We start from the raw sequence: 25,787 nt of genomic DNA, 5'->3' as shown, positions 1-25,787 counted from the left end.
TATTGCAAAGCCACCATGTTCAAGAGGTCGTCGAAATTCATGATGAAGCTAGTGGAGAACGAATCGTCTGTGCGAAAGTAATACCACAGATGAGAGTACATAATTCGCCGTACGAAGTGAAATTAGAGGTATGTATTAATTATGAGATAAATGAATAGTTCAATAATAATGTAAAAAAATATATTTTCAGGAACTTTGCATCTATACATGCAAAACAGAAATGGAAAATGGAGATGTATCTCCTTATCAAAAATATATAAATAATAAAGGAATAAGTATATTGGTCATTGAAATTAGATTTAGAAAAACACATTTTTTATTTCGGTTTATAACAACATTAACAAATGACAGATTTTCTTTCATTATTAAGAATGGGTTTAGAATGTGAAACTAATAATATATTATTGGTGGAGACTATTTCATCTTTAAGAATAAGCATAAAATTTTGAACTAATATTTATAGATGAAAAACAATGAAATAAAAAATAACTTGCACGTGATTCTCTAAAAATGTTGATGCGAGATTTTAAATTAAACATGATTAAAATTTAGTATATCTGTTTCGATTTTTATTTATGCTGGTTTTAGTACGTATATATTACTTAAAAACATCCACATCGTTAACACAGTAATGAATATTGAGTACTGCATGTTTTGATTTGCAGATTTTGTTTGTGCATGTATGTTTGTATACATTTTGTGTGTATTTTCTCGATCCTTATGTTCTCTCTGAGTGTTCTTATTCGGCTGCCACGGCTTGTTATCTGGTGTACTATAAAAATAAAACATTACAGAAAATCTGACGTTTGTATATTTTCAATACGTTAATTCCTTGTATCAAATTGTTATAATATTACTTACATTCTTCTGACAGCTTTTATCCACTCATTTCTCTTGCTAATTTCCCAATTTCGTCTCGAAAACGAATAAAAAGTTAACTCTGGATTTTTCAATTGGGTATTTTTGCAATCCACAACACAACAGTACCTCGTACCACACATTTTTTGTTTATTTCGGAGAGCACTTTTTAATTGAACTAATACATAAACCGCATAGCTGACCGCACTGCCAAGAGGCCTTTTTTGAGATAACGAAAGAAGAATTGTCCGAATGCGATTTGAGCGCCTCTTAGGGGAAAAGTAAAATTTTCGCTATAAAATGTCAAAAAGGAAGACGGCGATCGCAACCTAATAAACCTTTTTGTTATAAACATACTTCGTCAATTCGTAAAATACGCATTTGAAGTGAGTGAAAACCAGTGAAAACCGAGTAATTGCTTTTTTCACCTCGACTGACATTAAATTCGAGGAAAAGGTGGCAAACGGCGAATCGCAAGGTCATACGGGAAAGGGGGAGAATGTGTGTAAGGCAGAGGAAAAAAGTATGCGTAAAAATACGTGAGATAACACCGCTGCGCGAGGGCCGAAATGGATTGATCATTGGATGGTGGCCTGGATGCATGCATGTGTAATTTACTACGCGCCGCGGTGCTTCAATTCGTTGTGAATGCAGGCCAGTATATTCGTAAATGCATACGTACGTCACACATGGAGATTTCTCAGCACCGCACCGATCAATCATGCATTAAAATGTCAGCCGGCATGTTGCATGACGAGAGTTTAAAAAACAAGAGGCTGGTTATTCGTGTTGTTCTATGCGATCTGCGTCGTAGAGACTCAAACAGGCAACCAATGGCTTGCCGTCGCGGAATTTGAGGTTAACGTTAATTTCAATACCCTTTTTCCACAAATTTAATTGTGCGCTCGTCGTTCGTTTTTGTCACCGTTTCTATATCGAAATTCTATGCTACGTAACGATCATCGGACTATAATGGAGGTAGCATCTGAACTCGCGTTTTGCAATTAGTATATCTAATGGTCAAACGTTGAGGTTATTCTCTGAGTGCAGACCTAGTCAGACAGCAAGTCACTTATAAATCAGTTATTTAATATGCACGATTTTTTCTTACCCTCTTGTCCCAGGAATATAACACGATTGTTGTTATCTGCAGGTATCATTGTACTGTGCGTTTTTAACACTTCTAATATTACAGTTTCATTCCCTTTACGTAAGATAATCGGTCATTTGGGTTAAAAATTGTTTGTCGTTATAGGCGGGTTGACATGATGTGGATATAAGTTTCAAAGCTTCTTATTCTTAGGTGGCAAAACAGAGGTCTTCTTTTCATCAGAGAACGCGCATTCTTGAATTTTTTGATAAATCCTTATCACCCTGTTAGGCGTGGATTAGATATTGTTGTCTTTCAGCCTAACTTTAACTACAAACATATCATAAGAATCCACAGAATCACTCAAGGTTTCTTGTTGAAAAAGGGAAATTTGTAGCGCGGTTTGCAACGATAAAATTTTAAATTTTATTGACGATTCATGACGAAGTCCTTTTACGGTTTACCTGCCTGACACACATCTTGTGGAGGTTTTCAGAAGGCTCCACAAATCAAAGGAGCACAATGATTCACACGAAATTTTAATTGATAATCAAACAGTTGATATCAAGAATAACTAGATGAAGGAAGTCAAATTCCCAAAATGAATAAATAATTGAATCTAGGTTCAGAATAAAAACAAACAAAGATGATGGGACGAAGTAAGTGTCCGAACTGTGGAGAAAATACCAACGCATCATCTTCGCGCCTTATCGAAGATGCCTGTGGCCACAGGAAATGTCGAATTTGTCTCGTCGATGAGGAGGACGGATGTAAGACTTGCCAGAATACGCCACACATTCAGAAGATTGGCAACTTTGGTAAGCAACTTTGAGTGCATGTCCAAATGTCTTTATACCACAGGTTTTTTCTATTCTAGACTATCCAGTACGCTCCTCTCAACTGGAATCTATGCCTCTGGTTTCCAGTGTATCTAAACCTCGTTCTGAGAAAGAAGAAACTCCCTCGCAGCCTCTGGAACTTGTGATGAACAAGATGCCAGACCATGATCGAGTTCAATTTGACGAGCAAGATTCGTGTGAATCGGAGAGTTCTGGTCGCCAATCGGAATGGGTTGATCATCAGAATATAAGCGCTGAAAATATTCCAGGAATATTGAACTCGAATCACAATAACACTGCGGCTTTGGCGCAGCGATATGTTACATCTGAAACAGGTGAAAAAAAAATCCATGGCATAGATCAACTTTGAGAAATTTTACTTCTAAGATATGGAGAAACCATATGGAAAGATTTAACATTATAGCAATGCCAATGCATTATCCAACAAAAATTCTATGCTCTTACAGCTATTGAAAAAACATACATATTTCATATTCCAGTCAGGTCTCTTTTTCCACTTTTTTCGCGATTTCGGTAGTTCGAAAATGACGCAAACGTAAAGTCTGCTGCATATATATGGGGGGAATGTAGGGGGAATATCGAAACAAAACCATGACTAAACAGATGTATCAAAAATGTGATTAAACCTGATTAAACTAATCATAATTAGAAAAAAAATTTGTGATTTAGAAAGAAGTTTTTGAACACTGAAGTTCAACTGCAGATAAATTTTTGACAGCAGATTATACTACTGTTTTATTGTTGAATAATTCATGTGGTTTGTCTGATTTTTATGAACACTATATCTTGTTTTATTCGTAATTGAATCCCTTTCAAATTGTCAGAGACTGACATTTTTATTCAGTTCGTTTGTTGATGAAAAAAATCCAATACGTACAACTCTTAGATTGATTCTAACAAATTCAAGGCCATTGGTTTAGTCTGCTACCACTTGTGCTGAGAAGCAGATGCATTCGGTGGCATTGAATGTGCCAGAATCAATCTAAGGGTCTGTACAACCGTTATAATTTACACATAAATACAATAAATAAAGAAAAAATATTCCCTGCCTTTAGGGTTTAATGCTAGCGAGCAAGTCACAGAACTCCAAGCACCTGTTATCCTCCAAGCTCATGCCCAAAAAATCGAACCACTGGAACTAGTCACCGACGTACGATTCTCACCAAAAACCGAAAACAACCATCAGAACATGCCATCTCAGATAAGAAATAGAAACGAAAAAAATGTTTGTACTTTTTTACTCGTACTTGTACCTCGAGTAAATTCACAGAGGCGGAACTGACATTAGACATTTTTTCCAGGATAAAACGATCGATATTCCTGAACGAGAAGAATCAAAAAAAGTAAAGGGACGCAAGAATAGTAAGCTGAAAAGAAGTCATATATCCATTATACCAGGGCCACAAGAAACGTACAGGTGTAACATATGCGGAAAAACTTTTAAGAGTGCTACGGCACAGAGATATCACGATTCCTGTCTCACTGGGATAAAACCGTACAAGTGTACCATATGCGATAGAAGTTTTGTTAAGCAGTCACACTTTCAGTATCATGAACGAACACACACCGGCTACAAACCTTTCAAATGTTCATTCTGTGGAAAAGCATTTCCGCAGCGTAATAAACTCAACAGGCATCTTCATTGTCACCAAGGTATGAGGAATTTGTTCCTAATCTACATTCCAAAGTTTTCGGTGATTGAGTATAAATGTTGCAATCGCTGTCGCAGATGAAAAACGTTACAAATGTTCCATTTGCGAGAAACGATATAGCAGTCAAAATGACTTGAAGAGTCACATGAACGTCCATACAGGCGTTATGCCATATACATGCCAAATTTGCAAGAAATCGTTTCGCGAGGCAACCAATTTGACACGTCACATGCATACGCATTCTAGTAAGTCAAATAATTATTTTAACCCTTTAATTTTATTTAAACCCCCACTCAGTGTACCACCTTTTTTTTTACGCAGTTTTTTAATTATTAAACTATATTTTTGGTAACAACTGCCAAGTTTTTTGGTTCCACATGGTCCCTGAAATATATCTAAGCAAACAAATTATGAAATTTGTTTATTTATTTATTGCAAAAATAGAAACATGTAAACGAATGGTTGAAATTCGCACTTTTCCACGAAAATAGGTATTTTCTGCTAATCTACCATGAAAATCGAATGCCAATTTTTACACAAACTTAAGTCACACCAAAATGTCTTACAGAATTTTTTTTTAAATGTATCTTGTTTTTGTTTGGATCCGTAATTTTGAATTTCCAAATTGCGAGTTTAGATTCTTAATCAGCGACCCCAAAAGTCCATGTATGCAAAATTTCAAGTGCATCTATGGAGAGATGTGTACATGACAGGGTTAATCTCATTTACTTTCTAAAATACGATCCCAAGCTTTTGGAGTACTTTTTCTAACCTTGATCGCTTGACAGATGAACGACCTCATATGTGTGAACAATGTGGAAAGAGCTTCAAAGATAAAAGCTTGCTGGTTCGTCACAGGCGTACACATGGAAAGGAGCGCCCATTTTCATGCTCAGAGTGCTCTAAAGTATTTCTATCCAAAAGTGAGCTGAGTCGGCATCTCGCAGTGCATTCCGGTGAGTCCACAAACAAAGGATTGGGGTTTTGGTATTGCAAATCAGTGTTATTGGGCAGTGGGAGTAAAAAACATATGTTTCAGACGACAAGCCGTTTCCTTGCCAGTTTTGTAGCACTGTATTCAGACGAAAGGACAATCTTAATCGGCATATGAGACATCATCATTTGGAGGATCAAACCTCAATGTCGGAAAACAAAACTAAAAACGGGGAGGACGAGACTCGGCCGGTGAAATTAAAGCCAGCTATTACTTCTAAACCAAAAACGAAACCAAAAGGAAAGCCGCGAGCCATTTCGGCTGTGTTACCAAATAGTCCGTGCAAAATGTCACTTCATTATCTAAATTCCCATACGCAAATTGACTCTCAATTGGATTGCAGAAGTAATGTTACACCGGTTATAAGGACGACTAGTGAGTTGAGTAATGCTGTGCCTGTAATCAATGGACCAATTAGTATCAAACGACCAGAAGAGAAGATGAATTCTCCAAAAAAAGCTTTCACTCATACAGAACCAATTCCACTGGCCGAAGCAGTCGTTATAAACCGTAGAATCGAAGAAAAGTTATATCCCAAAACAAATTTAAATCATGACTGTTATTTCCAATCTGACTTTTGCAACAGGATTGACAGACATTCGGTTCACAAGATAATACCCCTCCGACCAAATACTTCCAACAAACCAATGACAGTTGGCAAGATTCAGAGCCCTGAAAGATCACAATTCGAAGGACAGTCTAAAAAAACGCAGCCTTCTCTACCTGAGAAGCTGCTTTTTTCGGAAAATCAAATTACGCAGCTTGAAACAGTTAAAACATTGACTGAATGTCACGATATAAAAGGCATGAACATCCCAAGGCATACAGTTCCAAAAAAACGTGCAATAGATCAGTTGAAATCGAAACCTATAACTGATTACTCTTCGAACTTCCTAACAGTATTTTTACCGGAAACTCTGTCAAGCACAACCAAGTGTGAACCAGAGAGAGCTAATTGTGTACCTACAATTACAAAAGCTAGATGTGCAAATAGCAGGAATGACTTGAGAGAGTCTAATTTATCCACCGCATGTGGCCCAGATAACTTTGCATCGAATGAAATTAATGTAATACATATAGAAGGTGTAGAAAAGTCGTCGAATGTTAAGAAATTGAGCGATATACATTGGAGACGGAGGACATCGGAGATACTAAGACCTCGCATCCATGGATTCAATTCTTACATAAATTGTCAATTGTCTAAATTAGAAATGCCCAACGAATTGACTGATGTAAAAATGGTAGGGGCTAGAAAATAATTTGACTAACGTTTACAAAATTTAATCCGGTTCGAAGGTCGGATTGCATTGAAGGTATGTGATATAAGAAAATTGAATAGACTCGGAATTGCGAATGATGTGATATTTTGATTGAATAATGTTTATTCTTATTTTCATAAGACTTCTTACAAAACTATCTTATGTATTATATTATATGTATATACACGTTAACTATCATGTGGTAATTAAACTTTACAACTCTTCTTTTCACGTAAAACTGAAATTGAGGCGAATGAATTGAATATTTCTTCTATTCGAGTTTTATAATAAACTTTTATATTGTTTATATTTCAGTAAAGACCTTATACAGTACTCAATTATTAATAAAACATTTTTATTCTTAATTACAACCCTAAAACTGTCGTAAGCTTTACAGCGATAAAAGTTACATAACTTATTGTCATGTTAAAACTGAACTTCGAACTTGTCGAAAGTTGTCACTAAATAAATGAAATACGTATATATATATAAAGCACATTTTCTAGAATGAGTTTCAGTCAGGATATTACACTCACAAGCCACTGAGCAAGATGCTCAGCTTAATTACTATGCAACTTAAGACAACTTTTAAAAATCATTTGAATTTCAAATATTAGTGACTATATGCTTCGAAATCGCGTAAAACTGGAGAAGAGATCATTTGAACGCTGGTGATGGTAAAATTAGCTAAAAATTTCAGCTATCTACACCATTTATTTGGAGCTACATTTCATCGTATGCCAAGTTAGTCTATCTTCATAAAATTGTATAACAACTTGAGGACATATTACATTGGCTTCTTTTGCAGCCACTAAGTCTGTTTCATCTGTTCCTTTCCTGAAACCAATGACAAAAATTAATACCCCATGTTTCTAGCAAATCATTTTTGCTCCAGATGCCACACAGAGTTTAATAATACCTATATCCAAATCAAGGTCCAACATTCTCTAGCTAATAACATGCTATGCGTGAATAAGTCATACTTGATAAGTTTACCAAAAAACTGTATCGCATTCATGAGTTTTCTTCGAGTTCAACAAAATTTTGTGATTTGAAAATGTTCGTAATGCATGTACGTCTCGCTTAATATTTCATTCAGCAATATTTGTTCCACTGATAACGAATCATGAAAATCTTGACAGGCAAGAAAATCTAAACATTTTAAAATTCAAATTCTGTGAGTACAGACAAATGCAAGTCTGTTTCCTGGAAAAGACATATCGTGCCAACTTGATTAATCGATGGTCTTATTTGAGGTTCAACAGTCACCTGAACCGCCAAATAGTTTGATACGTTTCCAGAATAGAAACAAATACCATCAGGATTATTGCAATATTATCGGTGGCTACTTGTGGAAATAATAGCTCACCATTTCATCAAGAACATCAACTCGCCACCGCAATCTGATACTCCGATTATTTTTTCTGGTTCCAAGGCACGCTTGAATCCCTGTGCCTTGTCAGTATCCTCAACTATCTTTCGTTTGTTCATGATGCAGAATGCAAATAATACTTTTTTCTACTTGCTGCAGATGCTTCTGTAGGACAACTTTAATCTATCGGTTCGTTCTATCGCTATCCCTAGTTTGTTCGGTCTGTACGTTTCTAACTTTAGTTGCAAGAAATTCAGGTATAGACTTCTCTTCTGCCCACCAAGTGAACGCACGATTGTATCCTGACCATCCAACGGGAAACCTATGGAGAAACCACAGAAAAAATTGGTTTTATCGAAGTTCGCAAAATTTTTCTAGCTACGTTCATCATATAGTTGAGCTAGCGTAGAGAAGTGAAATGGTTTATGGTCCTTCTCTTCGACGTAATTCGAGAGATCCAATACAGTTATCATGTACAAAATTGGGTGATCATGATTTTCATGCCGGTTAATGCTTCGAACGATATAGAAGCAAACGAGTCCATACGGATCCGATGCAAAATAGTCATAAATATGGGATGAGATTTGAGAGGCCGTAAAATTAGCCAGGGGGAAAATCCGGCGAAAGGTTATCGTCCGAGAGCCATGACAGCGACGTCGATCATTCGGCACGATAACGCGGGAATTTTCTCAAGAATTCAGAACTGGATGTAGGGTCGGGAAGCTATAGAATGCAGATACGGCATACGTACATACATGGAAATTATTTGATCAGCAAAACCGTAGACTCGAGACGAACCGGAAAAACTTCACATCACGAACCAGAAATAATTCCGACATACCATTTACCCTCGAAAGCGTCGCTTTGAAATTGTTTTACCCGCCATGACATTTTCAGTTGGACAGAGTCACGGTCGTGTATACAGGTCGGGGCACTCTGTCCAAAAACCTGTGCCTCTAACTGAGGCCAATATTTTCAAATTTCGCCACGTCGCTAGTGACGGAGGGCATGCGCGCATTACAGCCTCGCCACCGTCTATATCGCTCTGTTGCTGTCACACACGTGCTCCCGAGATTGCAGCGCTCCGCGCTTTTGCGGCCAATGTGGGAACATGTGCCTCAGATAGATGCACACTGTGGGGTATACGAAATATATGGGAGTGCCCAGACCTGCATACACGACCGAGGACAGAGTCGACAGAGTATACTAAATTACTGTATATTATCGTATGTAGGTATAAGTTATACGTTCGATATAGCGTGTCCGGTAGCGGGTGACTGCGCTTCTGAAAATAGTCCATGTCTCTCCCGCGAGATTCGACAGTTTATCATCACATTGATACTGAAAAATTGGATATTTTCACAACTTGAGAATCGATGCTGACTCTAAAATTTTATACTACACGGACTGAGTGTTCGGTGGATAAAATTAAGGCCGAGGTACCTGCGTGATGGCATCGACGCTGATAATTCGACGTCCCAACACGCAACTTCCGGTAACATAGCTCGAATCAGCCAATCAGGAACGCTGAGACGCATCGATCGAAGTCAGCCAAGCACTTGGTGCGCACTAGTGCGTGCTTGCGCAGTTTCAACAGATGACCTTGGCCTGCGCTGCTTCACTTCCCGAGCAAGCGATATCGGGTAAAGTTGGTGTAGCTGTGGTGCGTTTTGGGAATTTAATTTCGATTTCTACAATTCGTCGCTCATCTAACCATGGTCAAGATGGATCACGACGTAAGTAACTGAATTCTCGCTCCCTTATTATCCTCCTGAATAACGGATCCGCGATAGCGATATGTTGAAAATATGCCAATAGTGTTGTGGGCAATGGCCGCGTCACGATGTGTCTGTACAATTTAGCTATCATTTCTGTTCATCGTCAATAACGTATGGTTTAATTGCGCCCGACAATCGACTTAGTCAGGCTTACTAATCAGCGCCTGGTAAAGTCTTTCTCGACGCAATTGCGGTTTAATTTGACGAAAATTCTCGCGGCGGCATCGATCTTCCTTCTTCTCACTCTTCACCCACAACAGCGGCTCATTTTGTTTCGGCGTACCCAAGCCGAGCACCGCCATTTTGATTTGTTTCTAATTTTAGAACGTATCTGGAGTTACTTTTATGAAAAAATTAAAATCCTTTTGTCAGCTTCACTTTGGTCTGAACTCTTGCGTCATGGATAAAGATGAAAATCTGCACTACACGCGTTATTTGGAAGAATTCTCGAGTACGTTACTTAGCAACTTAATGGGGTGCCCTAGTCGATTTCGACGCTGTCGTATATGTATATCTCCAAATGTCGGAGCTCACGTATCAAACGCCAAAAAGGGGTTAAAATCTCCGTTGTATACACAATTCTGAATAGAAACACTCCAATTTATTTTCATTTGGTGCAGAAATAAAGAAATGGCACGGTTTCTACGAAATCGCAATAGTAAATTCGTAGAATTCGTGCCAATTGTTTATTTCTGCGTTAAACGAAAATGCATTGAAGTGTTTTTGTTCAGAGTTGTGTATAAAATGGGGTTGTTCAACCCATTTTCACGTTTGAGATACATAGACTTGGATATTTGGAGTGAAATGTATGCATTTCAGTGATAATCACTAGTCTATGTATCACAAAGTCTTATTAGCCATTGTAAATTCCAATCCTAAGTTATTATTTATGCGCTGCAATGATATAACGCAGGTGTTAGAATCTAGTTTATATTCGTATCTTGATTTTTCATATTTCACTTCTATCACATGTAACCGTTATTGTATTTGCGGTGACTAGGTGTTTCATGTGTAAAAAATGAGCACAAAGTGTGTACCATACTCAAAATGTCAAACTCGCTGTTGTCTACTTATATTATTCACCTAGGATGAAATTGCATTTTTTTTTTTTTACAATAGGCACAATTTTTTTACTTTTTAGCTTCCAATTTGTATATGTTGTAAATAATACATTCTGATCCATGTTTTTTTTAAAGAGATTTTATATTGATAGCTAGGATGTATATCATCCACTCGGAACACTCCATATATTAAAATTCCATATAGAATTCACAGCCTCGTAAAAGATCCATATATACGGTTGATCTCTAATAGACATTTACAGAAATCCATGATATTTACATTCAGATTAAATTGAGTAATAGATATTCATTGATAAAACCGGAAAATCAGAGAATTCGTAGAGAATTTTTAGGCTCTGGAAATCTCAGAGAAATTCGCCAAACCTTTTCATACTTGGGGATATATAGGAAAGATATTTCTATTTTGCTTCTCAGAATTATCTTCATCTTTTTTATGAATATTACCTAATGCAAAATTAAATGTTAATTCACTTAAGGTAGAACGATCTTTTGATTTTCGCTTTGGTGTAACATCTGCATGATTTTATTACGCCATTATATACAAGTTTCCTTGAACAGTATTTATGGTTACAACAGTAGTTGTGGAAAAATGGCAGTTAATTTTTGGGAAATAGGCTGTGAAAATTGGGGAAATCCTTATAAGTTTTGTACTCTGATTTTAGTGATGACCCTGTAATTTCTGCAGGAGCTCTAATCATTTCTGAAAATTAATTTGAATGCATCATTAACCCTCTTTTATGTATCTGGCTCGAAGTGGTAGTAAGTTTTATTTATCCTAAGCTCATTGAGTACTCAAATTTTAATGCCTTTTTAGTAACCACCTGAACAAGATTACGAAAGTTTTGCTCCGTAAGGTGCCCTTTTTCACTTGAACTGTGCCCTGGATTTAACAAGAAAATGGTCATGAAATTTGTTTGCTTGAATTCCTTGTTGCACTTGGAATTGAAAGGAATTATGTGTAATCTCAAACTTTACTCAAACTTTTAGTATATCCAATAGTTGTTTAATGCTGTACAAACATATCTTTCAGGATGGAAAGAATGAGCCCGAACATGTGCGAAAATTATTTATTGGTGGCTTGGACTACAGAACCACTGACGATTCTCTTAAAAAACATTTCGAACAATGGGGTGAAATTGTCGACGTTGTAGTTATGAAAGATCCAAAGACTAAGCGGTCGCGAGGCTTTGGATTCATTACCTACTCTCGTGCTCACATGGTTGACGATGCTCAAAATGCAAGGTAACAAAATTATCTCGCAAGGAAATAACCTTCCCTGAACGACAAATATAACTGGAAGTTCGATCGTTGCCAAATATGAAAATTTGTTGCATTTTTTAATATATTGTGTTTTTTTTTAAATTATTTCGATCATAGACCTCACAGAGTAGACGGACGTGTTGTGGAACCAAAACGTGCAGTTCCTCGTCAAGAGATTGGAAGACCGGAGGCTGGGGCAACAGTCAAGAAGTTGTTTGTTGGTGGACTGAAAGACGACCATGAAGAAGAAGATCTTCGTCAGTATTTCCAAGCGTTTGGAAGTATTAATTCTGTCAGCATTGTCACAGACAAAGAAACTGGGAAGAAACGAGGTTTTGGATTCGTTGAATTCGATGATTATGATCCTGTGGACAAGATCTGCCTGCAGCGTAACCATCAAATCTGTAACAAGCACGTTGATGTCAAGAAGGTGACTAAGCAATTAAAGCTTAAAACCGATTCCATCGTTATACAGTAAGCGATGTGTGATATGAACTGACGTTGGGAAAAGTCCAATGGAATAACAGCAATAGGGAATGCTCACCACCATCCTCAACAACAAAAAAGCACACATGTTTCTGATAAGACATAGGTAATATTTCTTATACAGCTTTTTTTTTAAACTCGCCTTGTCTTCCTCCAGGCGTTAAGCAAAGCTGAAATGGCTTCTGCTACTGGTGGCGGTGGCGGTGGGGGTGGCAGAGGAGGCCAAGGAGGTGGACGCGGTCCACGAGGTAGCAATCAGGGAGGTGGTAACTGGGGAGGCCGAGGTGGCGGTGGTAGCGGAGACTGGAACAATGGTGGAAACCAAGGTGGATATGGAGGAGGTAATCAAGGCGGATGGGGAGGCAATGGACCTTGGGAGAACCAAAATCAAGGTAATTTAAGTAATTACAGTGAATTCCAAAGTAAAAGTGTAATGATTTAGTAGTTTTGAACAAAAGCACGCTGTAATTGCATTGGAATCTGAGTCATGTTTTGTCCCTGGAAATTGTTACAATTACAATTTACTAAAATAATTTTTGCTTCGAAATTTATTTGCTCTTCTCTATACTTTGATTTCACATTAACTTTCAGGTGCTCAATATTTTCCGACACAATAAACTTGTTCTGGAATGATTAGCGTCGTTTAATCTTGAAAAGAATTCCTGCCATACAACGTACTATTTTTGTTTTTCTTCAAAATTCAAGTCAGCTTGGAAGAATTGCAACTAACTAAATAAAATCAATCCTCTTAAAACCAATACTCCATACATAGATGTGCTTGCATTGAATTTAAACACGTTGTATTAAATTATATATATATACTAGCAGTCCATCCCGGCTTCGCACGGGCATATAATAATATTAAGTAATAATATAAATGTTATTTTTCTAGAAACTCACTGTAAACATTGTGTATTTTCTTTTATTATAATATTATATGCCCGTGCGAAGCCGGGATGGGTTGCTAGTTATGCTGTTAAAATGTAGCTTATATGACACGTTCGTAGATTTACCACAGCAGCGCCATCTATTGATTACTTACTCAACCCAGTCGAAAGGTATCGACATCTGTTAGAATGATTCGGAGTTAACAGATAATTGTGACTGTCAAATAATAACAGACAAATAATTAGCAATATATTATAATTGCGACTATAATTTGAGATTTAAACTATCCTATCTCTCAAGTTGGATCGAACTGCACATGGTGTGCGTATTTTATTATAATCGGTTAAGTGGTTTAGGAGTCCATTGAGGACAAACATCGTGACACGAGATTTATATATATTAAGATAAGATATATAATTATATATAATTATAAATACATTATATTATCACATGAGTGGAAAAATTTTCGTTTAAGCTAAACGTAACTTTTTTGAGTAGTCCACAAGAATAAGTATACAAGAAAATATGTATCCTGCAGTGCTCACCTTTTAGTTCTGAAGTGGACAAGGAAAAGTTCTTGCATTTTATGCATTGATGTTTTATTGGAAACTCTGGTTTTTTGTATTTTCATGAAATTAAATTCTCAAGTTTGAAATAGTGCTTACCACATTTTCCATTGAAAATATTCTAGGCGGTGGCTGGGGAGGCCAGGGAGGACAAGGAGGCTACAACAGTGGTGGAAACTGGAGCAATGACAACTTCGGAGGTGGTTACCAACAAGGCTATGGTGGTGGACCCGTTCGGAACAATTTTAATGCTGGTGGCAGACCTGCGCCTTATGGTAAAGATTCACAACTTCTAAATTGTTGAAACAATATATAGAAACTGATTTGTAAAAGAATATTGCCTATATTTCTTGAATTTAAGTGTCGTATGGTACTTGAGAGAGATTTGAAACTAATCAAGGATATTGCACTACACCAGATATTATTTTTGATGAATAACATTACAAATCACGTGAATTTTCGATCAAGTTCTACTACTTGAATACAACAGCAGAATACATGATAAACGGAGGTTTGATTCTGAACTGTTCGTCATTTCACGAACAGTTGGAATACTTTCCATCGTGTACCAAAAGTTCTAATCGATTTAGTACGATTGAAAATTCGAATTTTTACTAGCCCTGAGTATCAAGGATCAATCTTTGATAAATGAATGAATCCGAGGTAGCTACTTGCGAATAAGAAATGGTAAAGTTATTGTCACATATTGTGTTGTATTATTCATTTGTCATTGAAATCTTTTTATTTTAACTAAGCTTGTTCGATACAATCTTCAATTTTTTTTTTATTTTTTGCTTCCTTTACGCTATAACTTTTTAACTCGAGAGTGTATTTCACGGTCACGGTTATTCCTTCTTCGTTGTTCTTCATTTTCTCAGTAATCCTGGATGCCTTTGGTATTCTTACAATAGTACTTCAATGGCGATGCATCTTCAACAAAGCACTGAACTGTTGCGTTGCTGAGTAAATGGAATCATAGATGAAATAGTTTTGAATACCATGACGAATTTGTACACGTAGGTGGTGGACCAATGGGTGGCAATACAGGCGGCGGCGGCGGTGGCGGCGGCGGTGGCAGCGGAGGTGGTGGCGGTGGCTACGGCGGTGGTGGCGGCGGTAACCAAGGAGGATACGGTGGCAACCCCGTCGGAGGTGGCAATATGGGCGGTGGCGGCGGTGGGAGGAGATATTAAACCACCCAATGAAGTTTGTTGCGACGCTACGCTCCCTCAGATGGTGAGTTTCTTTACCTGTCGATGTTCATGAGATTGAAGCAGCAAGGCTCGCAGTCACGAATATTGCGAGTCTGAAATTGAGGGTATTCAGCAAATTATGTGCATGTTAACTTTTATTTTTTTAAATATGAGGTTGAAGATGGTAATATTGGTGTAGCGATGATTTTTTATGGGAAATCGTTATCTTGCAACTTTCGAACTGTGTGAAATCAGTAAGCTGTATTGGAGGAAATTGTATTCATATTTTGAAGACTGAACTCGTTCATTTCGAAATTGCGAAAGTGTGATTGTTTGTCCAATGTTTTGTTACGATAATGCTACTAACATCAACCTTGTTTTTCAAATTTCAATGCTAAGGTCGTCCCGTATTTTTGAGATATTTATTCAAATGACGTGCTAAGAAAAAATATTCAAGTGGGTGGTATTGATGTTTGAAACAGAGAATCTCACAGACTTAATTTATGATCATTGGAGATAATTCAGACATACAGTTATATTGATTGCTTAATAAAGTTAAACTTTTTCAATTTATTGTGCTGATTGTGTGTAACGTCACTTTTAAATTTGTATTGAATAAGTCCCTAAGAGTTTTGTTGAGTAAAACTTACAGGTGATTCAGTAAGGATCATTTACGTTGTAGTCAATTTATTATTTTCATTCATAATGCGATTCTGAAAGAACATGACAAGTAAGGTTCCGACTCTCGGATAAGCTATGTAGTTCAATAATATTTACTTCCATAATTAGAACCAGACGATTTTGCTCATCGATTTTGCTGAGTACCCTGGAGATGACAGAAATGAACCTAATACTGACCAGCTTGAATCAATTCTCGAAATCAAGTTGATAAGTCGTTCTTTTTCAATTGTTTTATTTTTTATTTTCATTATCTGCAATACCTGATATGAGGCTTTTTGTTTTTGGGAAAAAAAAAAAAAAAAATGTATAGGAATTCTTGGAAAACATTTTTGCAAAATATATAGGTTTTAATTGAAAATTCAAATTAATTTAATGAATTTTGTCGATCTATGAAGCAGTACAAATAGTTTTGGAAGTATCAATGAAGCCATTTCAGTAATGATGTGTCAAGTCCAAAAATGCAAATTGTTAGACAAAAAGAAAATGTACATTATCATTAGTTACGCCCCAATGGAATTGTTATTAGCACCCAGGCCTATTACCGTGTTGTCCTTATTAGATTCCAAATGATAATTTGCACTCTAATGCAGCAAGCAACTATTTTACGCTGTTAGAACATTAGTCTCATTTATTTAAATATATCTCTGAGTTTCTTTTTCTCATGTTATGCACTGGGTGCAGCCTATTCGGTTTATTATTGAATATTCGAACTTGACAACGGAAGACTTCAACACTAAATTTCATTACGAGAGGCAATCATTTGGTCAACTCTCATTACTTGTCAATTAGCATGAATAATCTTCAATATTATTATATATAATGTTTTTAATATTCCGTTTGTTCGTTTTGTTATCGGGTTTTGCACACTATATCATCAGGTTTTATGTTTCGCAAAATAATTATATTTTTAATTATGGCGTCATTCTCTTGTTAATATACAGGGTGGTTAGCAGCTACGCCTAAAAAAATAAACACTGGTATATGGTTGAATCTCAGACACTCAATTACCGAGAGCTTTTGCCGACCACCTTGTACTTTTTACACAGTCAGTTTCTAGTGTTAACGCATGCTAGTGTTAGATAAAATATTTCGTTGAGGTGCTATAAGTATCCAAGGCATTTTGTCCAGTCAAAACTATATTTGTAGTAGTACTGGTTACCATTTCTAGTCTTTGAATGAGAAATCCATCTCGCAGATAAAAGAAAAATTGAATAGATGAATGAATAGAGAGAGAGAGAGAGAGAGAGAGAGGGAAAGAAACGTAGCCTGTTTATTGTGGTGAGAAAATATTTAGGCTTCAGTCTCAATTTTGTATTTTAATATTGGACCCTTCCATGGATACAAGTAAACATTTTAAATGACAAGTAAAGAAGTGCGATTTTATATATCATTCTAGCTGTGGACTTACCGTGTTAACTTAACTAAACTAACAAATTTGTCACTTTTGAACCTCAGGTGACCCCTTGTCTACTAGTCGCCAGTACTTCTGTACTGTTTAGTTCGGAGCAGGCAGGGCTAAGGCTAGTCAGACAGGACCAGGCAGGCCAATCAGGATTCAGGAAAGAAGCGTCACCCGTTAGATCGAAGTGATGAGGGAGGCTTATGCGTAACCATATATTACATTTGAAACGTTGCATCTACCGCATCCACATGTAGAACTATCCAACTATCAACCAGAATCACAATAGTAAAATTGTGTATCGCAATAGATAGAGAGCGGGAGACAGAGGGAGAGAGAGAAAACACGTGGTTGGTTTCAATTTGCGCGCCGCGCCGCCGTATTAACTTGGCAAAAATGTTTATAATATTTAAATAGTCGTTATTCACACGTTTCACACACTTGAATGAAATAACACGTATACTTTGATATGCCTTTGCCCAATCACATTCACATAAAAACCATACACACACGTACCTATAGGTAACATAACATTTTCAGGTGTATGACGAATATGACAAACAAAAAAGCTGAAAGAATTGAAACACCGGTCCATGTAAGAATCTAGGTTTTACAGAAATGATGCAGATTGTTATCATAGAGGAAATAAAAAAAAAAATTAGGCAAGATGATTCTTAAATAGACCAAAGGGGAAAGAGTTGGTAGTGTTAGTAATGAATAGCGGATGAAAGTAAAAAAGAGAGAGATCAGTAATCAAGTGCAAGGAAAGAAAATAGAGAATTAACAGGGAAAATGAATTTTGTTGCTGAGCATTTCGTATTAGGTTACCTACCCTAGGCTAAACTATTTAATTTTTAAGTTGTAATGTTTTAAGAGTTAGAGATAATAAAAAGTGACCACAACCTTTTCCATCATCATTTTTAATTACAATCAAAATAGGGAATCATCGATAGATTTTCGTAGATTAAGTCAAAGACGCGCACGTACAGATAGGACACTAAAATTGTAGTTAACAATCTCCACAGAAAGAAGTACCTATGCGCATAGCTAATTAACCGAACACGAACACGAACAATAACGATGAAAGGTTAGTTGTCTTTCAGTCAATAAATTACTATATTAATATTATTATTATTACTGCTGTTATTATTATTACGTACAATAGAAAGGATGTCTGTCTGCCTGGTTGTATTATACCTATTTAATTGTGTAGACAACAAGAGATTGGCAATCCCTGAAAGATCAGCGTTTCTATATGTAAACGCAGTATTAAAACAATTTGTACATAACTTACCCTGCAAATTATCAATATCTTATTTGCCGTATGCATGGCCTTGAAAAGGTCTCTCGGTTAATTATATAGTAACTTGCATAATTCAACGTAAGTAATTTTTTATAAAAAGATGATCCTGGTAGATGATTTTTGAAGCTGTAAACTAGTCCAGTTATTGGTAAACTCACTTTCTGGTTTCTATAAATTGAATAAGTACAAATCTCATCGGTCGCCATTGTAATAACTTATCAACTGCTAATTATCGCTGAGGTATGTGAAATGTCAGTTACTTTGGGCTTTTTGATAAAATAGAACCTTACATGTTGTTGATTGACCATCAATTATTACATTTACAGTGACTAGAAGTGGACGATATATTCACTTTATTTTTAAAAGGTGGATAGTGTACTCAACTGAGCAAATTCTGTACATGCGGGTTTCTTTTAAAAATGATTCGAAATGTGTACCTACTAGTGGCATAGCTAAAATGGTACAAGGCCTTGTTCAGCGAGCCAACAAAAAACTTTGCTGATATTAGCAGCTTGACCTAGCTTTGTACACACAGCAAAAGCTTTTCACACTCACCTATTTAATCGAAAGAGAAGGTCTGGCTTGAGTAAAAAGAATTCAAACTCACAACCTAAATGTCAATAATCTGAACTCAGGATTTAGGTGATCGATCATAGATTATAGTTCAAAGTTGTATCTGTAGAGCAGCTACAGTTCATTCTAACATAATATAATTAGGTAAATCTTAGTTCTAGTTCAAAGGCAGATATATAGAGGAAAGATTTCCGTATTAATGAAAATTTCGCTTCTAAACACAGAAAATATGGACTAACATGAAACAGTGTGTCCATTTTACTTCATGTTTTGCTAGACAGACGGAAAACTGAGAAGTCTGGCTTTCCGTCCATGATTTTTTCAACTACTGATGCAAAAAATTTTAAACGCCTTTTTCCAATCATGTATTCTTGGAGATATCATCAGGTGTACTGGTTTTGAAGGTTCTTACGTGATCGACATGATCAGAGAAAAGAGAATTGTCAATTTAAGCATCATGTAGAATTGCAACTTTCTTGCCGTTCCATTTTGATATTCAGTTCTTTAAGACTGCTGAAGAAAGTTTGGATCAGGTTTTTCAGCAAACAGGAAATCTGAAAAAATAAACGAATTTCCAATTTATGGAATTTTCATGGGACACCATGTTAAAATGTTCTTATCTTGAAACGATTCTCAATCCATAAGCAGATAGATGTTCATAGCAGTTGAAAAGAATTTTACAATATGAAAATAAATAGATATATAAATGAGTCTAAATGTTGAAAAAGTAGAGGTTTACGTAGAAGAATTCCGAATTCGACATCAATTTTAGAATCGAGATTTTGCATAATTCTTAATTGTGTACAAAGCAGAGAAACCTAAAATAAGTCTGTAGTATTCCTTCTTGTTTCAATTAAATGAAAATTAAGGAAAATATACCAGACTGAAATCTTCAACAGTATCAAATCTATGTGTTACGAAATCTGTGGAGTTGAATTGGATGTAATAACAATCACCATGGTATTTTGTCTCTAAGAAGAAAAAATAGAACTTGATTACTTTAGGTTTCTGTGTTTTATACAAACATAAAAATCTGACATCTTTCCATGTAAAAATCCAACTACCAGACGATTGCACATCTGCAATTTTATTGCAGTCGTTGCCAGTGGAATACAAGTTACGAGTTTGTAATTATCTAGTAACTTTTCAGTATACCACTTATTATTTGAAACTTAGCATTTTACGATACTTATTTACTAAGGGATACGAAACTTGCCGTAAGAATGGATCCAAAAATAATTTGGGACGTAGTAGAATGCTGGCATTTCTCCGTTACCTTTAGTTCCTAGATAGTACAATACTTCCGTACGCACATACAGAATGGTAACTAGTGAGGAAAGTTAGAAAGGAAAGAGACAAAAAGAGGCGAAGAGCAAATAATGAAACAAATGAGCAGGCAGACAGGTAGCCTGAAGAAAAGGAAAGGAAAGGAAGGGAAATCAAGCCTGTAGCCTCATCGACAGACAGACTAGGCCTTGCTAAAAGCACTAGCCAATATAAACATCCGCAGGTAGGACATATAGATACATCTTTTTATGTATTCGTATTTCGTATGAATGATTGAGAAAACGTATGCATGATGTTAATGTATTGGTAGAGATTTCTCACAATGTTTCATTTTATATTTTCGATTCGGTAGTGATGTCGGTTCGCTTTATGGATCAACTAATAATCGTGATTTCCAGCATTATTTCATTGAAAGGCTGATTAGATAACGGTTATTTATTTTGCCAAGTGAGAATAAATCAGTACGCAATACATAAAATTGGTCCTTCGTCAGCAGTGGCTAGCAGTAATTACACCAAGTATCTAGTTTTCTACTCTCCAAGAAAGTTTACATAGTTTTTAGTTTGTTCGATATTGATCGGGAATCGAATTTTTCATGTGATCCAACAAGCAAAAGAAAATTATAATATTCATGACTCAAATACGTCATCGTCCTGATTATGGATTGCAAAGTGAGAGCCGTTACTCGCAGTCGTGAATAAAATTAAAGTTACACTGGATAATGCGTTCGTCTGTTTAAGGTAGTTGTAACGTGAACTTTAGTATTTAAGAAATTTTACCATTGGCGTGATAGAACGTCCATTATCTACTACAAGTCGACAGATTCTTGTTCGTATAGTTTGGCAAGGAAAAAAAATTACGTAATGGTTTCTTATACACGTAGATTCACAAGGATGATGCGAAAAATTAAATGTCATTACCCCGAGCATAGAAGGACCATCAATATATTAACAAAATACTGTCGTGGTCCAGCGTACTTTCCTCAATCTTCGATTCCATGTTCAGTTTTTCATTGTGTCGTTTATAAATAATATCTAAAAGTTCAGTTTAAAATGGCTCGAATCTTCTTCACTTTCCTATGTAACTGTAAGGCGTGTTATACACGCTTTTCACTTAGTTCTGATTATAACAGTACAACTACCTTAAAGATATTTAGTCTACAATGATAGACTAAGTCCAAAGTAATTTCGTATTTTGAACGCAATCTTGAATACACCTAAAATACTGACCGTTGTTTTTTTCATTTAACTTACTCTAGGGCAATAATATCTTTAATCACGACTTGTAGAAAACCTGTGTATGTAATTCTTGTAATAACTTCTCCATTTTTTTTTTTTTTTTTATTTGCGTATGTAGCACTCCCTAAACCCAAGAAATCGTCTGCAAGTACCTAAACTAGGCAATGAGGAATGAAAGTGACTAGATAAATTTTATTTCATTTTCGTTGAAACTGTTCTCAATTAATTGTGGTAATGCTGGTGCCAATGAAAAGTTGGTTAAATTTATAGTGAAACTGATCTAGTCGATGACTGAGATATATTAATCGCATAGGTTTCATCTGAGTGGTTATGAAATTACTTTGAGCTGAAGACACTATCTAGAAAACCGAGCTTAAATTTATTTTAACTGAACTAGGATAGGATTAAAATATATGCCGTGCAATAATATTGTATGCTCCTTATGGGTAAAAATCACGACAACATTTAGGTAGGATGCCTATGTTAATTCCTCACTTTATTCTTTTACTTTACTTGTATTAATTGTTGTCTTTCGTTTTCATTAATTTCTGGTTTACCATTTGCCGGCCGGTACATTGAGCGTGATCGACGTGTCTACCTGACCTCGGGGTCTCAGTTCTCGCTTGAGGTAAGTTTATCAGAATATCAATTCATACAATATCCATCCTTTCAGGTTGTTGTAGCGTAGAAAAAACATTTTACACAATGCGAGCATGTTTTACACGTTTTTTAATGCGTGTTTGCCGTATACAAAGTACTAGTTTCTATGACTCTGTGAATGCGCATGCGCGGAGTACAGAAAATACTACTTTTAACTACTATGAGTCAAAAGTGGTCTTTGGTGTAATGCGCGCATGCGCTGTTGTAAACAAATCTTACGTTACGCGACCGTAACCTCAATTTTGTGCTTCGTAAAAAACGCGTAACATACTCTTGTTATAATATAAAGAACCGTGTGCAAGGAGGCAACAGTCTTTTCACCCCGCATATTTGCAATATTCGTCTTCGGCAGAAACGGCGTAGGACGTGGGCGGTGTGGTCCATCGCCTACGGCCTCAGTCCGAGGAGCCTCGCGCCTCTGAAGTTTATACAGCTTTCTTCATCTCATGAAAAATATTTATCTAAGGTCATTAAAAGCACTGACTAAGAGTAAATATTTTACTCACTATAAAACCATAAATCTCACGGGCTAGCAAGCATCTGGTAATACTATTTTACCATATTCGTTTATTGTTTTTATTAAATATAGTTCAGCAACGTTTGCTGTGCGACCACCCACAGTTTTCCTTAAGCGTCACTTTTCTGGTACATAGAAGAGTCATACATAGAAACGATAACTCACGAAGGGACATTATACGAAAACTGTTACATCTGTAACTTTTGGCACCATTTTGCGAAACGTCATTTAACCGAAATACCAAATTATGCGCCGACGTCCATATCAAAAAAATTTTATGCGCTTCTTCATACGTAGAAACGACAATTCACGAATGGACATTTACCCGAAAAAATCTAAAGAAAAAAACGCAAGGTAATAAAGACAGTTTGATTACATGCTCAGTAAAATAATCAGTTGATAATATAGAAATCCGGGATAGGAAAAAATTGTTTTTTAAGTATTTTAAATTATGTACGGTATTTGAGATCACAAAAATAAATTTCATTTGTAAAAATGTAGCGCAAAATATACGTCTCGTAGTTGAATGTTATCTTGATTTTACCTACCTATTTAGTGAAATTTAGCTATTGCATTCGTTGTTCGAGTTTTGCAAACCGTAGGAACAATTTGAAAACCTACTTCCATTTTTGTTGCCAAATGATTTTTTTTTTCTTTTTCTTTCAATATTGTGCATTATTCGTGATATCAGTATATTTTTCTTTCTCCTTTCATCATACTTAATTACGCAACGCATACATGGCGAAACATTTTTACAAGTCAAATCGGTTTTTGAGGAATTTTAAACATTTTCTCGACAAAATAATAACGTTATTACTTGTGTATTCTCGAGCTCTAAAGCTTTAGAATTTGTCATTTTGGTTCAGTGACGAATCGAAAGTGATGTTTGTGCGAAACCGTGGATACCATTGCTGACGTTGCGGTGACTGTCCAGTAGTAAGGCTAAAAGCAGGACAATTTTGTTTCTTCAATTTTTTTACTTTTAGTTATTAAAGGTAATTAAAGTGAGGATGTTTGCATTTTTGTGAATAATAGTTTTCTCTGCATAAAACCCGACTTTCTTGCATCACCAAAGGACCCCGCAAAATTTATCTTGCCGACATTAAATTTCGTTCTTTGACCTGTCACTGGACTTTGGCTCACCTACGACTCATATTGGCAAACTTACGCTCGGCCCGAAAAGAACCTCCTTGTTACACAATAATAATATACTATTTTGTGAAAATATCAAAATGTTGGTTCATTATTTTTCTTTCCAATGCCAGCAAATTAAAAATCGCTCAACACTAGATGTGGATTCTCTCATTCCTTTTATTCGAAACAAAAGTCAGCCGAAAAACTTTCATGTTTTAGTGAAAGTGAACAAAGTATATGGATCGTTCAATCGGTAAACTTTCAAGTGGTAACGTATTTCGGCAAACGGATTGTCGGTCGGTAATAGTAGAGTCGGTAACTTCCTGCGGTTGATAATTAAGTAAAAATGAGTTAAATTTCAACATTTGATTACTAACAATAAGCTGATGTGCTCGATACTCATAACCACGAAACAAAATATCCTTACGCTGATAATTTTTCATTTTTTTTTTTGCTTTATTCATTCGCTTTACTAAAATTTAGAGAATTTTAAGTTTCCAAAGTTATGCATTCGAAAAAAAATGTATTGTTACGTCGAGGTTACGAAGTTCAACCTAATGATCTCTGTACCAAGAACTATTTAGGTAAAATTTTCTTTTCGACGTGCTCTCATCTTATTCTAGTACTTTTCACAGGAAGGAGAATTGGTTGATCAAAACATACAACACCATATCCTGTTTCTACGAACGCAGACATCTGTTTTCTGGTTAATTGATATTTTCTGAATCAGCTGAGTTTTCATTCACGAGTAATTTTTGCTTTTACCCTTCTCAACCCTGTTTAGGTTAATTCTTTCATCTGAAAATGGATTTTTGATTCCTTGGGTCATTTCTCCTGTACTTGTCATCTGAATAAAATATTATTTTCAGATTATCACTACATCAATGAAAACGTATTTATGCAAGTGTAAGGCTATATTGAGTCTTTTTGTGCGAATTCTCAAAATTAAACTAAGGTTAACGACAGCTGGTGAACTTCTGAGTAGTATTTGCTGTGGAAAAAAACAGTAAGCACAATGTATGCACAAAAAAAGACCGCAGGATCGGCAACCTAGAGCTCGTTTCTTTTTTCATAATGCAGTCCTTCTCACAATTAGTCTATTGCATACTTTTTTTTATTCTGTCTAGTTATCTATTGTTTGAAATATTTACAGTATACTGTTGTCTATTTTGTATTGCACAAAAGTATTAGCATAATCGTAGTACATGAAGAACACAAAACCGAATTCAAAATTGTGCAATTGAAACATGTTACTTTCACAATATATGTAAAAATTAGGTAAAAGTGTATTCCTTCGACGCAGCCAACTTGGAGGAATTGCAAAAGAGAAACATTTCGTAAGTATGTATTGATTGAATATAATCTGGTCTATCGAAACGGCAATATCAAATCAAGTTGCGTATATAAAAACAGAGACAATTAAAATTGGTAAAACTCTTACAGTGCGCACTCATTGACTGGAAGCTACCATATTTCTCTTGTTTTGTAAACGCATTTGTGTACCTGTGTATCTATTTATGAAAGTGAAATAATAAAAGAAAGTATGAAAAACAGTCTCCAACTCTTGAATTTTGTTATTGCAGTATTATATTTTAGACACTAAGGCTTTTAAATATACCAATTCGTGAATTATTCAAATGTACGATACAAAATACTG

At 35.9% G+C, this 25,787-nt stretch overlaps 2 protein-coding genes and 1 long non-coding RNA gene across 13 annotated transcripts; 2 read left to right on the top strand and 1 right to left on the bottom strand.

The window, feature by feature from the left end:
* Positions 1–1,399: 1,399 nt before the first annotated feature.
* On the top strand, positions 1,400–7,391 carry LOC124298519 (zinc finger protein 271-like). Of its 5 annotated transcripts, none has more exons than XM_046750640.1 (8): positions 1,400–1,512; positions 2,572–2,766; positions 2,826–3,122; positions 3,864–4,033; positions 4,110–4,461; positions 4,538–4,705; positions 5,249–5,416; positions 5,500–7,391. In XM_046750640.1, the coding sequence occupies exons 2-8, from the start codon at positions 2,595–2,597 to the stop codon at positions 6,711–6,713; spliced, it is 2,541 nt and encodes an 846-aa protein (XP_046606596.1). In that variant the 5' UTR covers positions 1,400–1,512; positions 2,572–2,594; the 3' UTR covers positions 6,714–7,391. The 5 variants fall into 5 exon arrangements, with proteins under 5 accessions (XP_046606596.1, XP_046606593.1, XP_046606595.1 ...); XM_046750637.1 differs by having other exon boundaries at positions 1,452–1,716; XM_046750639.1 differs by having other exon boundaries at positions 1,452–1,836.
* A 690-nt stretch (positions 7,392–8,081) lies between these two features.
* On the bottom strand, positions 8,082–9,325 carry LOC124298524 (uncharacterized). 2 transcript variants are annotated; one of them, XR_006906829.1, is made up of 2 exons: positions 8,837–9,325; positions 8,082–8,407 (listed from the first exon to the last, which is right to left on the bottom strand). It is a non-coding gene; the product is annotated as an uncharacterized LOC124298524 (long non-coding RNA). The 2 variants fall into 2 exon arrangements; XR_006906830.1 differs by having other exon boundaries at positions 8,841–9,325.
* A 336-nt stretch (positions 9,326–9,661) lies between these two features.
* On the top strand, positions 9,662–25,683 carry LOC124298520 (heterogeneous nuclear ribonucleoprotein A1, A2/B1 homolog). 6 transcript variants are annotated; one of them, XR_006906827.1, is made up of 8 exons: positions 9,662–9,821; positions 11,976–12,187; positions 12,323–12,635; positions 12,849–13,083; positions 14,271–14,420; positions 15,166–15,381; positions 22,371–22,447; positions 24,766–25,683. XR_006906827.1 is itself a non-coding variant. In XM_046750644.1 (7 exons), exons 1-6 carry the CDS (start codon positions 9,801–9,803, stop codon positions 15,336–15,338), a joined length of 1,041 nt encoding a protein of 346 aa, XP_046606600.1. In that variant the 5' UTR covers positions 9,662–9,800; the 3' UTR covers positions 15,339–15,381; positions 22,371–25,683. The 6 variants fall into 6 exon arrangements, 5 of the variants coding, with proteins under 5 accessions (XP_046606600.1, XP_046606597.1, XP_046606599.1 ...); XM_046750644.1 differs by having other exon boundaries at positions 15,229–15,381; positions 22,371–25,683; XM_046750641.1 differs by having other exon boundaries at positions 22,371–25,683.
* Positions 25,684–25,787: the final 104 nt, after the last annotated feature.

The sequence above is a fragment of the Neodiprion virginianus genome, chromosome 2 (genome assembly GCF_021901495.1).
Source record: "Neodiprion virginianus isolate iyNeoVirg1 chromosome 2, iyNeoVirg1.1, whole genome shotgun sequence".
NCBI lineage: Eukaryota > Metazoa > Arthropoda > Insecta > Hymenoptera > Diprionidae > Neodiprion > Neodiprion virginianus.
The sequence above is the reverse complement of the archived record's forward strand: the minus strand, read 5'-3'. Positions and strand labels throughout refer to the sequence as shown.

Excerpts from the sequence above, each read along its gene's own strand:
- LOC124298519 (XM_046750640.1), top strand. The coding sequence starts at position 2,595 with ATGATGGGACGAAGTAAGTGTCCGAACTGTGGAGAAAATACCAACGCA. Across the intron at positions 3,123-3,863 it reads ATATGTTACATCTGAAACAG|GGTTTAATGCTAGCGAGCAA; the intron begins GTGAAAAAAAAA and ends CCCTGCCTTTAG. Across the intron at positions 5,417-5,499 it reads GCATCTCGCAGTGCATTCCG|ACGACAAGCCGTTTCCTTGC; the intron begins GTGAGTCCACAA and ends CATATGTTTCAG.
- LOC124298520 (XM_046750641.1), top strand. The coding sequence starts at position 9,801 with ATGGTCAAGATGGATCACGAC. Across the intron at positions 9,822-11,975 it reads TGGTCAAGATGGATCACGAC|GATGGAAAGAATGAGCCCGA; the intron begins GTAAGTAACTGA and ends CATATCTTTCAG. Across the intron at positions 12,188-12,322 it reads GACGATGCTCAAAATGCAAG|ACCTCACAGAGTAGACGGAC; the intron begins GTAACAAAATTA and ends TTTCGATCATAG.